This window comes from Ochlerotatus camptorhynchus, unplaced genomic scaffold (assembly GCF_037179485.1).
Source record: "Ochlerotatus camptorhynchus isolate MF236.1 unplaced genomic scaffold, CSIRO-AGI_Acam_v1.1 ptg000225l, whole genome shotgun sequence".
Lineage (NCBI taxonomy): Eukaryota > Metazoa > Arthropoda > Insecta > Diptera > Culicidae > Ochlerotatus > Ochlerotatus camptorhynchus.
The window spans coordinates 879,360-891,702 of NW_027040715.1; the positions used below are offsets into that span (position 1 = coordinate 879,360).

The 12,343-nt window shown below is 40.3% G+C and overlaps 1 protein-coding gene across 1 annotated transcript; it reads right to left on the minus strand.

The window, feature by feature from the left end:
- Nucleotides 1–8,202: 8,202 nt before the first annotated feature.
- On the minus strand, nucleotides 8,203–8,556 carry LOC135703949 (microtubule-associated protein Jupiter-like). Its single transcript, XM_065225304.1, has one exon. It carries the CDS (start codon nucleotides 8,554–8,556, stop codon nucleotides 8,203–8,205), a length of 354 nt encoding a protein of 117 aa, XP_065081376.1.
- Nucleotides 8,557–12,343: the final 3,787 nt, after the last annotated feature.

A 12,343-nucleotide genomic window follows, 5' to 3' on the forward strand; every position in this document is an offset into this window, starting at 1 on the left:
TTAATTTTGGCAGTACACGTGTCCTGCACAGGATATGCAAACATGGGGAATATTGATGGAAAAAAATATGCAGATGGGAGCTTCTTGTTCCCGCTCAAACAATCCCAACTGAATGTTTCATTTGCAAATTCTTTACGGGATTTTTTTTGCCTTGCTTGGTGATTTTCTACACAGTATGTGGAGAGGCATATGCGTGCGGAAGTGAATAAAAATCAAATGAAATATGCAAGATACTGCCTGCTTGAAATTGATCATAAATAGGAATGTCAGTGAACAGAACAGATGGGTTTGCTATGTAAAGAAAATGTACCCCACAAATAATTCTCGGCAGAGTGCGATTCCCGGTTTGGTCTAGGATATTTTCTAGAACCCCCTATGTCCAGGTTATTATGGTTGCCATATAATATGCGAATGTAAAACTTTGGAATTGGTCAACACTAAGCTGAATACTAGCACAAATTCCCATGAAGAAAATGGAACTACTGTTTGCGATAGTTAAAATTTTTTCTAATGTTTACTTTGAATTCCCATCACAAACTTAGCTTTATCAGTTCTACCCACTGAGAGCTGATAAAGCACAGCACACATCAAAGCAAAAAGCTAGACCACACCACATTGTTTTGTTTTTCTTTCGGTTGATAACAAAGACTTTCCTCCCGAAAAGAGCTTATGTGGATGTTTCTTGGTTGCCTGCTTCGAACGTCATCTTGTCATCATCGTCGTCGTCGTCGTCGTTGTATAGTGTGCTTGGGAAGCATCCCGCACAGAAGCCAGTAACTGAGTGCTCCGTCCTAACCTACTGCTTATGATTCAGAGTAAGGGAGAACAGCCCATAATGCACCCCTGGGGTAAAATGCCCACTTATAGAAAAACAGCGATAACTTTTCCTCAGATGCATTTTCCGGGTAACGGATTGTGTTTGTTTTCAACTAGAGGTTTCACAGTTGATTCTTGATCATAAAATCATATTTTGACCTACTGATTCCCTTAGAAAATAGCATTTTGTGCAAAATATGATACAGTTGTTAAAATCGTCGACTTCAAATTAAGCTTTTAACAGCATATATCGCAAAAAATTGAACTAATTCACTTTTCGTATATTTTTTAGATGTTTTACTTAATGCATCACAGCTTAACACTCTTGCGACCTTATTTCTGATGTAACATAAAGGAATAATCATCAGGCGTCAGATCACCATGAATCAGGCGTTTTGCCCCGCTATCATATTGGAACCAATTTATAAAATACCTTGAAAATCATGAAAATGCATCGTTCTATAGTTCGAAATCACTTGATCTTCGTAGAAAACATGGTAATGAACCAAACACCATTACTTTCTTCTTGATTTTAGCTTCCATACGCCAGCAATTGACGATTTTGCTTAAACGGTGCGTTTTGCACCATCCTACCCTACAGACTACATGGCATAACAAAACGAGCGTGGCCAAAAAAGAGCTTTGCTTGTCTCGTAATAAGTAAGCATAGCAAAAACTCACTGCGCTCTACCACTCGCTGAAGCTTCTCTCACTGCATAATAATGATGGTTAAGCTCTCGCTTCTTCCGTTCTATGTAAGGGACCTACCCCTTTGCTTTGATGGAATTTGTTGGTTTTTTGGGTGAGCGGATGGTAGAGATCTAATCCTGTTGTCTTCTTATGCTACAGCAGTTGCCGCTGCTGGTGGTGCTGGTTCGGATGTTGAAGTGGCGATACGGAGTGCGCTACTCGGTTGGATCGACTTTGTTCCGAAGGATGCAGTCCAGTGCAGTGGCGAACGGTGTGGAGAGATTTGCAAAGAAAAACAACGAAAATTAAAATACTTTCTTTGTGCTACACTGTTACAGGACTAGCTGAGTGCAGACCAATTCTAATGAGATCCAGTGCATGTCTAGTAAATAACTTATTATTTGAGTTTTTGTTTCTTTATACTTACAATTTGGGATGTAAGGATATAGTGACACATATTGAGATTGGAAATTTGTATGAAAAATTCGAAGGCAAGACGTAGGGTAGATGTACCAGGTATGGCTATACATTCCTATTATGGTGTATTCCAATTATGGGCTATGGGAATTCCATAGACCACGATTGGAACACATCATAATAGGAACGTATAGCCATTTGACTTTATGTTTAGTATTACTTCTGCGTGAAGTCAACGATTTACATAGTTGAAGACGCTAATTTTCAAATAACAGACTAAAGTGGTAATTTTTATAGTATAGATGAGGAGATTAAAGTATAGAATTGATAGTTCCGTTAGAGTACGGCAGTGTAAAAATTGCATATTGAGAGTAGAAAGCGAGCAAGGACAACTTTAGGAAGGTACAAATTGGTTTGATCATCTCTCTTTACCAAACTCCCCCGTTGGAGAGGAATGGTGAGGGGTATTCCCCCCGCCACCACTGGCAAAAATAGATGATCACTGACACGCTCAAGTACCGACGGTGTGTTTGAAACAGTTCTACCGATTTTTACCGCACTCGAGCTGTTATCTGAAGGAAGGCATCCAGTCGTAGGTTTGGAAATTGCAGCTATTGTTACCTCTACCACGGTATGTGCTCACGATCTCGAGGGACACGGGTAGGGTAGGTGCTGCTACTGTACCTTTCGACCAATGACAGTAATTGAGTGCGGTAAAAATCGGTAGAACTGTTTCAAACACATCTTCGGTACTTGAGCGTGTCGGTGATCATCTCTTTTTGCCAGTGGTTGCGGGGGAGAATACCCCTAACCATCCCTCTCCAACGGGGGAGTTTGGTAAAGAGAGATGATCAAACCGATTTGTACCTTCCTAAAGTTGTCCTTGTTCGCTTTCTACTCTCTATATGCAATTTTCACACTGCCGTACTCTAACGGAACTATCAATTCTATACTTTCATCTCCTCATCTATCGTATAAAAATTACCACTTTAGTCTGATATTTGAAAATTAGCATCTTCAACTATGTAAATCGTTGACTTCACGCAGAAGTAATACTAAACACATAGTCAAAGTTTGATAAATTGCAAATTAGGGCCATTGAGGACATCGATAACTGGTGAATGGCTGAGTTTTTTTTTTCGTTTACTGAATATCGAAAGTAATGTTCTTAAGAAGATATATTTCGAAGCATTGACATCTGCATTGAAGCTAAATGTAAACATCAATGCTACATGGATGTTTCCAATTATTTTTACTGATTTGTATTGTTTTTCTGTCGTATTGAAACAAAGAGAATAAACGCAACTTTAATTTGAATACACTTTTTCAAGCAAATAGAATCGATGGTTGCGCGAAAGAAGGAACTATGACAGCTGGATGAGGTTGTGGATTGACCTTGCAAAGCCGAAAATACGTGGCATTTTAGCTGGAAAACTAACGAAAAGTTTCGTAAGTTTCATGCAACAAACGACCAACTTTATTGTCAATTGAAAGTTGCTTATGACAATTGTTTTCAAAATTCAAACGGAAGAATCGAGGTAAGCCAGATGAAAGCAAAAATGTTGCAGCTGCAAAGTCAATTTTCAAAGGCATTTGAGCGGATAAATGACAAGTTTATTGCTGGCGAAAAAGTTTCAACCTTTCAACTTAGTGGCATAATCCAAAAAAAGAAGAAAAGCACCATTAGCTCTATTCGACATCAAGACCAATTTCTGACTCATTCATCTCATGTGGAGAATCATGTTATTGAATATTTCAAGAACTTCTACTCCGCAGTGATCGTACAGCCTTCTACGCATTTCCCATGTAATCGGACAAATCCTGATGACTCGGAATCGAACAACCATTTGATGGATGAAATTACAACAACCGACATATTCTATGACATCAAATCAAGTGCATCGGAGAAATCACCAGGAAGTGATGGCCTGCCAAAGGAGTTTTACCTCAAGGCCTTCGAGATCATACACCTTAAATTGAACTTGATTTTCAATGAAGCATTGCAAGAGAACGTGCACGAAAAATTCATGCAAGGAGTTGTGGTTCTTTGTGAGAAAAAAAAACTACCGAAGAGTCAATCAAAGCGTATCACCCAATTTCTCTATTAAACTTCGATTATAAAATTCTTGCAAGGATCATGAAACATAGACTAAGTAAAGTAATGGAGGATAACAGGTTGTTAACTCCAAACCAAACGTGCTCAAATTCAAAAAGGAATATATTCGAAGCAGTACACTGCATCAAAGACTGAATAGTTTAACTCAACTGCAGAAAGAAATCAGGCAAACTGATATCCTTTTATCTAGACCATGCTTTTGATAGTGTTGATCACGGTTTTCTCTTGCTTGTGATGTTGCATGTGTTTAAATCCCTCATTTATTTCACTTCTCGAGAAGATTATGTCCACCTCGTGTTCACAGTTACTTATTAACGGAAATCTCTCTCCTGAATTCCCTATCCTTCGTTTCGTACGCCAAGTACCCCCTTAGTATGCACCTTTTTGTACTATACCTACATCCCCTCCTGGAAAAACTATCTTCTATCTGCAACGACCCTATGGAGCTAGTAGTTGCCTAAGCGGAAGACATTTCGATTATCATTGTATATGATAACAAATTGTATCGTGTCAAACAAGCTTTTTTTGATTTCGGAGCTCCATGAAGACTTAGGAGCAGTTTTGAACGCCAGCAAGACGATAGCAGTAAATATTGGAAGACAACGAGGAGAACATCAACCAGCGTGGCCGGTCAGTAAAGAATCAGTTAAGGTTTTTGGTGTAACCTACTCGTTAAAAATAAACTATCGATTTCAACTGGGAAGAAGCCATTCGAAAAACATACTCAAATCAAAAAACCTGACTCTACTACAGAACGTAATTATTTTAAATACGTATGTGGTATTTGGCTTCAGTTCTTAGTAACTCTGTAATTGCAAGAATAACATTTGCAAATAGGGTACTTCTCATGGTTTCCCTAGAGGAGCTCATATGGAGCAACTTACATTGCCTCTCAATTGTGGTGAACAGATTCTGCTGTAGTCTTGAGCACACACCGTTCGCACGAGATCTTTCAGTACACATAACAAATTCACCAAACATTGCGGCCATACCAGCGCCATTTCCCTCTTTTAAATTTGTTGAACCTCTTAACGGAATCCCTTTATGAAGAGCCTTGAGTGTGTTGGTTTATTTCCTTTTAATTCCGTTATAATTGCTTATGTTTTGACAGATATTCGTATTTCTTCTACTACTTGCAGACTTCATCAGTGCCTAGTACTCAACATCACTGAAGAATCCATCTTTTATCTACGAATTATATACTAATCATTAGGTACTAAAAAACAACTATCCACTGCCATGTCACAATTTACCTAACCAGGTACCTAAATTTAGTCTCCAACAGGTAGATGCGTGCTACAATGTGTGGTTTTAGGCAGCATGCTTAAGAGTCTCGAGTATCCGTTTCCTTGATCTCTATTAAGCAATGTTGATGGATTATGTTTAAATATTTATAAACTTTCTGCTACGTCTAGTTTCCAAGGTGAAGGATATACGATATTAATGTTATCCTTTGTCAAATTGTGCCTGTTGTAAAGATATGTTTTGCAACCTTGGATTTAAATTCATTATGAAGTCCTATATCCATCTCTTTGTTAGCCTTTTTTACCTCTACTGGACCTAGACCTTGACCTAGCTGGACCTAGACCTTGACCTAGTTGTAACAATGCTAAATAATACTCAACTGTCTTGCTCTAGAAGAACGATTCAAGTGCCAGATTTATTATGCTATGCCTACTAAGTTTGTACAATCAGCCGTTTTTTCTTACTGAGAAGAAGATCGTGGGTTTATTCCCAAGCTCCTAAAAAAAAACAAAAAACAATTTCTATCGTCACACCGCCTGCTTTTCCTGTCCTGAACTTTGATGGGAGAACTATTTACTCCCAAATAGTTTTCCTTAAGCAATCATAATAAGAATGTTGAAGTATTTAGATACCTGAAAGTTGCCAGAATGCCATCTCCGAATTACTCTATTAAGAACGCAACGCAACGCAGTATCTGTTTAAAAATTTTCCCACTGTATGTTTATTTAACATTACAGCCGCATGCATAAAATCCTGCCTTGTATCGGGAGTCAAAAAGGGTACCCAATGTCGTTTGAATATTTATTGGTTTCAGAGAAAAGTAAAGATTAAAATTGGCGCTTATTAAAATGGGGAAAAAAGGGGAGGGGCAGTCTCCAGAACCAGGAGGTTGGCTGATTGGCATAAAACTTTTGATTTTTTAGTTTTGGCCTACAGTAAGTAGGCTTATCAATTATGGTTCAAATAGGAGAGGTTCGATGCATTTTTTAGGTCAGTTGAGATGGACCCATAGGGTTTTTTTTTCGAGCCCATAAACTTTTTGTATATGGTCGGTTTGAAATATTGGATTGTATTTTTTCCCATACATTTCATATGCACCCTAGTGTACGTACCCACATTGAGTAATACAACAGCTAAGGCTATTTCTTTTAATATTTCATTTATTTATATTTTCCTATTGAATTTGAAAATAGCAGCTATAAAAAAAATTCACTAGGCACTATCTGGCAGACAATCGGATAGACTATCACATATTGGCATGTTACTCATCTGGCACGCATGTAGGACATAATTTCTAGCTCACGGCCTCTACTTAGTGACCTTTGTAGCTTTCTGGTTCTTCGTGATGGGCCTCTGGATGACTGTCAAGCTTGACGTAGGCCTCAACCAGTTCCTTGGGTAGTGGTGGTGGAGTTATGAGATGCGATCCATGGGCCTGGAATTATATTTATTTGGTAAATATATGGAAATATTTATTTAGTTTTGATAATGTTTAAGCAATTCAGGAAAATGATTTTATTCTAAATTTTAATCTAAAAGAAAACACTTATAAAGAAAGAAATCATTGAAATATGCAGGCTTTTGTATCTCACGAACACTACGTTTCTCTTGAGGAAAGGCTGAAAGCTCTTCAGTAACATCGTTGTTGGTACTAGACGGTTGAGCTTCACTTACAGTTTCAGGTTCGGTATCGTCGATGGTGGATTCTGTACTAATAATACTGTTCAAAGGATTGTTAAATTTTAAACATTTGGCATGATTGATATGTCTATCCATTTCTACACCCGTTGATAAATTCATCACTGTAATTCTTGTTCCATTTTTTCGTATTTCTACATATGACTGTGGGTTGAAATTAGTTGGCAGTTTATTCCGTTTGGGTCATTTCACCGAAGAGTAAGTTATTTTCTACGGTTTTGAACTATTCTCAAAACTCAAAACACTCTTGGGTTAAAAATTTTCTCAGTATGCCGCTGGTGTGCCGATTGTGCCAGCAGTGCAGAACATAGAGAAAGCTGCGGTAAAAAAAAATGCGAATATTATGGTATACTTGGCAACCCGGTATTTCTGACAGCTTGAATGTTTAAGTTTGCAATCGGAACGGCCCCGAAAATGTCTATTATCGTGCTCGATAAGGATTCCTTCTACCGACGAATAAAACGCTTCTACGCCAACTGGAAGAAACCAGAGACCATGGGAAAAGTTGATGTGGATTGAATTCTGACGGCGGTTGGCGTAGACGAGAAAATCATCCACAGAAAATCAACCGCGTGGCAGACCTGGCTGCTGGGACACGAGCTGACCGATACGATTACGGTGCTGATGATGATATGATGATAGTGGTTTACCAACCATTGTAGCACGGAAATTAAGTCCGACAGCAGTGGGCCCTCTTCTCTGTTTGTCTTGATCAAGCTTAATAACCTTTGATTGTCCTCAACATGTCGCTGTATGAAGGGCCAAACATGGATTGGGTAGATCGATACACAAAGTCGCCTATACGCATCTATGGAACAATAAAGAATCTCCTTCCAGCAACTGATCAGTCAATTGGTCAAAAAGACAAGCCCCCAAACAGGAAGATGCCTCAATGAGTGGGGAGAAGAGCCCGCCCTTTATTCACGAAATGTTATCAACAGGGAGCTGGCATTCCCACTCTCCCCGTCCAAATCGCTTCAATCGGGTGCCCTGTTGGACCGTCCCTTCCCTTTTAAATATGTATTTCAATGTATATACAAGTTGATTGTTATGATTATTGTAAATAATACTTACATTTCGATGAAGATCGTGCTACTTACTTTACTTTTTTTCTGATACTTATCATAACAGAAACCAATATTGAATCGTAGGCCAGGTCCATCAACAATACACTCGTTCCGAAACGGGGCTCTGTGATAAAGCCATTTTCTTCTTCTTCATCATGTTCGCTCACCACCCTGAATGCTAGGAGATGATCTATTCTGGGATGGCACTGATGTTGTGGAAGTACCGTTGTTGTGTCCATTGGCAGTGTTACCGTTGCTCCCATTGCTGCTATGGCCGTTGGTATGTGTGACTCCGTTTCCATTCTGATGATGTCCATTCGACGATGATGTCTTGCTGGAGCCATTGCTGTGGCCGTTGGGTTTTGCCCAATGCGTGGCGTCGCTTCCGATGGGCAGATTGCTCTTCATGTGATTCTTGGCCGGTGTGTAAGGGCGGTTCACTTCGCCGAATAGACGGTTGTGCGAGTCCTGACCGGCGGAAGGTACGACGTGGCGTTTCCGATCCATTTCCGGCCTTTGCCCTTCCGGGCACGAAACGAGCAAAAAAAAAAAAAATCTTGACCGATACGATTACGGTGCTGTGCGAAAAGTCAATCTTTTCCTGATCAGCAAGAAGAAGATCGAGAAGGACGGTGAGGAGGGCATTCCGTCGGTGAATTTGTTGGTTCGGAATAAGAACGACAAAGACAAGGCCAATTTTGAAAAGCTGCTGGAGGCGATCAAGGGATCCAAGGATGGTAAAACGTTGGGCGTCTTCTCCAAGGAAAATTTCCCAGGTGAATTCTGTGAATCGTGGCGAGTCTTCATCGAGGACAAGAGCTTTGAAACGGTGGACATCAGCGTCCCAACCGCGTACATGATGTGCTACTATGGTGGACGTATTCAACAAGTACCTCAAGGATCACATCATGGAGATTATGAATGGTGATAAGAAAGTAAAACATGTCAAACTGTCGGAACGTGTCGAGCAGGCTCTGACGGACAAAAGGTACGTCTCCGGTGTGGATACCAACTAGTTGGACATGTGCTACCCGGCGATTATCCAGTCGGGTGGCAATTACAGCTAGAAGTTCAGTTCATTCAGCGACAAGAATTATCTGCACTTTGGATCGATCATCTGTGCTCTGGGTGCGCGTTACAAGTCCTACTGCTCCAATGTCGTCCGAACGTTGCTGGTCAATCCGACGGAAACGATTCAAAAGCACTACACCTTTCTGCTCAATCTGGAAGAGGAACTTATCAGTGCTAGTTTTAGATCATTGTTTAGTTGTCTCCCGTTAAACTGAAAGTCAAATACTAGAACAATTAGTAGTTTTAGCTTTAATGGCGAATTAATTGCATAACAGTTTTAATTAGAGGGAATTGAATTTTATGTAAATTGTCAAATTACACACAAAAAATCAGTGAGTAACCAGCTCTAAATTTACCATGAGATCACTGCTACTATTGCTCAAGAATTCTCCGCAGCATTTTTTATTTTATCTCCCACGGTATGTAGTTGGAATTATTATTGCATTTCTTTTGGAATCCCTGGCAGGATTTCTTTGGAACTCTAGTCAGAATTTTCTTGGAATTGTGGTCAGAAATCCCTTGAAATTCACATTTAAATTTTAGAGGTTGTTTGAGGTACTCCTTGAAATAACTTTTTTCATTATTGCCTTTAAATCCTCCATCCCTAAGAATATATACCAGAATTCCCTGTGAGTTCTCTGCAGAATGCCCTTCGAATCACGTCATTGATTTATTGTCAAAGAAATTAATGTCGTAGAAATGATTCTAGACAGAATCTTCTGTAATACTCCCCTTTGTCTTGTGACCCATGGTGGATCCCTGGTATTAGGATCATGCAGTGCATCCATTATAAAAAAAATACTTAAATGCATTTTCCAAACGAGTTGTAAGTATAGTGCGCAGTTTTTTTCCCCAGCAAAAACCGCAAATCTCTGCCAGAATCCCATTTTAACGATAGAGTTGATTCGCTAACGAGAAAAGCAGCTATCGGTGCAGAAGAAAGGAAGACTACAATTGCTTTCATAATCTTATCAGCCGTCAGTCCCAGTAAATGACAAGTTGGGTGAGCTTTTGAAGCTTTTCTCTTGCTGCTGCTGGTTGGACCGCACGAATGCAAATTTTTGTGATCGACCACAGAACAGAACAGCGAAAGAAAAAGTGCTTTGTTCCAGCAGCTCCCGGACGGTTTCCCCTTGTCCCACCCAGCAGTGTCCGTATACTTTGATATGTATCTTTTGTGGAAATGCTCACATGAATCATGATGAACTTGTCGAGCGGAATGGAAGATATGATGACCGAAGCCACATACAAAAAAGTTGGACGAACGCTGGATTTTTTCCCTTGGAATCCTTCTTGCTTTGAGGGTGGACTTTTTTGTGTGTTTTCACTCTCCGGCAGCGTTGGCGGCGGTCTGCATCAGACAAGCTCTCTTTCGCAAATTTGCACCAGCATGGAAGGCAGCATGCAGTAGTATTGTTGCACTCCCACCGGTCGAAGCGAGATCTGACTACGGTGGTGGTGGGCGGCAGAGCAAGAGGAGGTGAGTAGTGTACAATAACATTGCTGAAAAAATAAAATCCACCCGTTTGGAGTCGTTGTTTCGGCAGCGTAGATAGTTGCTTCGAGTGCACCTCGCTAAGAGGAGCCACATCAACAACGTCATAGAGGAGACCACCGACTACTGTTTGGTGGTCGATAGCTCGATGAGCTGTACTCGAGGGTCACATCGCTTGGAATCGAAGAAGGTGATTCTCCTTAATACGACTCTGCCTAAAATTGTGAAAACCATCATGTGGAGTGCTCGACAGTGCAGCAACGAGCATATGCAGATCTGTTCGGGAAACCTGCTACTGCTGCGTGCAGCCATAATGGAGTTAGATAATGTCACTCACAATAATGTCATGTGCTAATTGCAAAAATGTTCATTATATCCATTGCTCCACTTTGTTCTACATCGACAGCAATGGTGCTTGGGAACGTGTCTGGGACTTTTTTTTGCTTTGTGTCATGTGATGTGGGGTAAAGGAAATTATTGAGGAGACAGCCGCTTGAGTTGACAAAAAATCTTCAAACGACCAAATCACTGCAGCAAACTCTCACCATTTTCTACAAAGAAAAAAAAATCGAAAACTTTCTCCCTAACCAATTCCATGTTCACACTTCATCACCTCAAACTCTTCAAGCGTGGCGTTTGAAATAACATTAAACTTTTCTACACTTTGGCGCCTCCCCTTGCCAGCCTCCATATCAGCCATCATCGTCACCGTCATAGTTAGCTTGCCAGTTCAGGAACTTACACAGTAACCAGCTGCAAGTGGCTCGCCCTTTCCTCCATTAAAATCCGGTGATCCGTGAAATTGTCACTGCGACTCCCGAACAATTTCGATCACATGCTTCCAGCACTCGGTACGACGGCGGGTGGAAACAAGTTTCACAAAGAAAGGAAAAAAGAACCGAGCTACAAGAATCGGCAGACGACTACTTCCTTCCGGTTATCGAAAGTTTTTTTTTGTTGTTTCCTTTGTTCGGCTGTCAGCTAGACTTACATATGCCTACGCTTACACCATCACCACCACCACCTGCGTAACAGGAGAGTGAGAGTGCGTCGAGCAGAAATTGAGAATTTTCCGCACTGTAATGCGATAAGTGTGTAATATTAATGGGAAAACTTTGCCACTTAATTCTGGGTTGTTGGCTTCCCGGTTCTGGGCGACAGTCCAATCCAGTCAGTCAGTGCAGTTGGATGCTGGGCTGTGTTTTTCTCATTGAGTGGAAAATTGGTATTAGTGTCTGCTTCTGAAGTCGATTTGGCTGTCCGCTCTTAACTTGACTAGAGGTGGGCAATCTCACGATATCTAGATCTGCAGGTTTGCATGATTATTTCAAACTAGGTAACAGATTTTCTCGTTCAGTAATCAAAGGAACACATTTTAGACCTTGTTGCGTTTTACGCTTTGTTGATGGTTGCAAAACTAGGTTTGCTCATGCGAGTATGATCTTGAAGCAAGGAAAAGGTTAGTGGTCTATGTTATTCTTATTCTGCATTCGTTGATCAATAGTTTGAAGTGCTTAAGGCTAGGGTTCTGATGCATGGTTGATGATTTTATCATCAAGGAACCCGATTTGGATTTGTTGGGAATTTGTCAAATTACACAGGGAGATTTTCAATACAATAATATTAGAACTACCGAAGACGTGGGATTTACGTTCATGAATTATATTATTATATTCCTGGAAAAAGATTCAGGAAGGATGTTACGTTAGTGAACATGTTTGCATCTTA

Coding starts and splice junctions, on each gene's coding strand:
- LOC135703949 (XM_065225304.1), bottom strand. CDS start 8,556: ATGGATCGGAAACGCCACGTCGTACCTTCCGCCGGTCAGGACTCGCAC.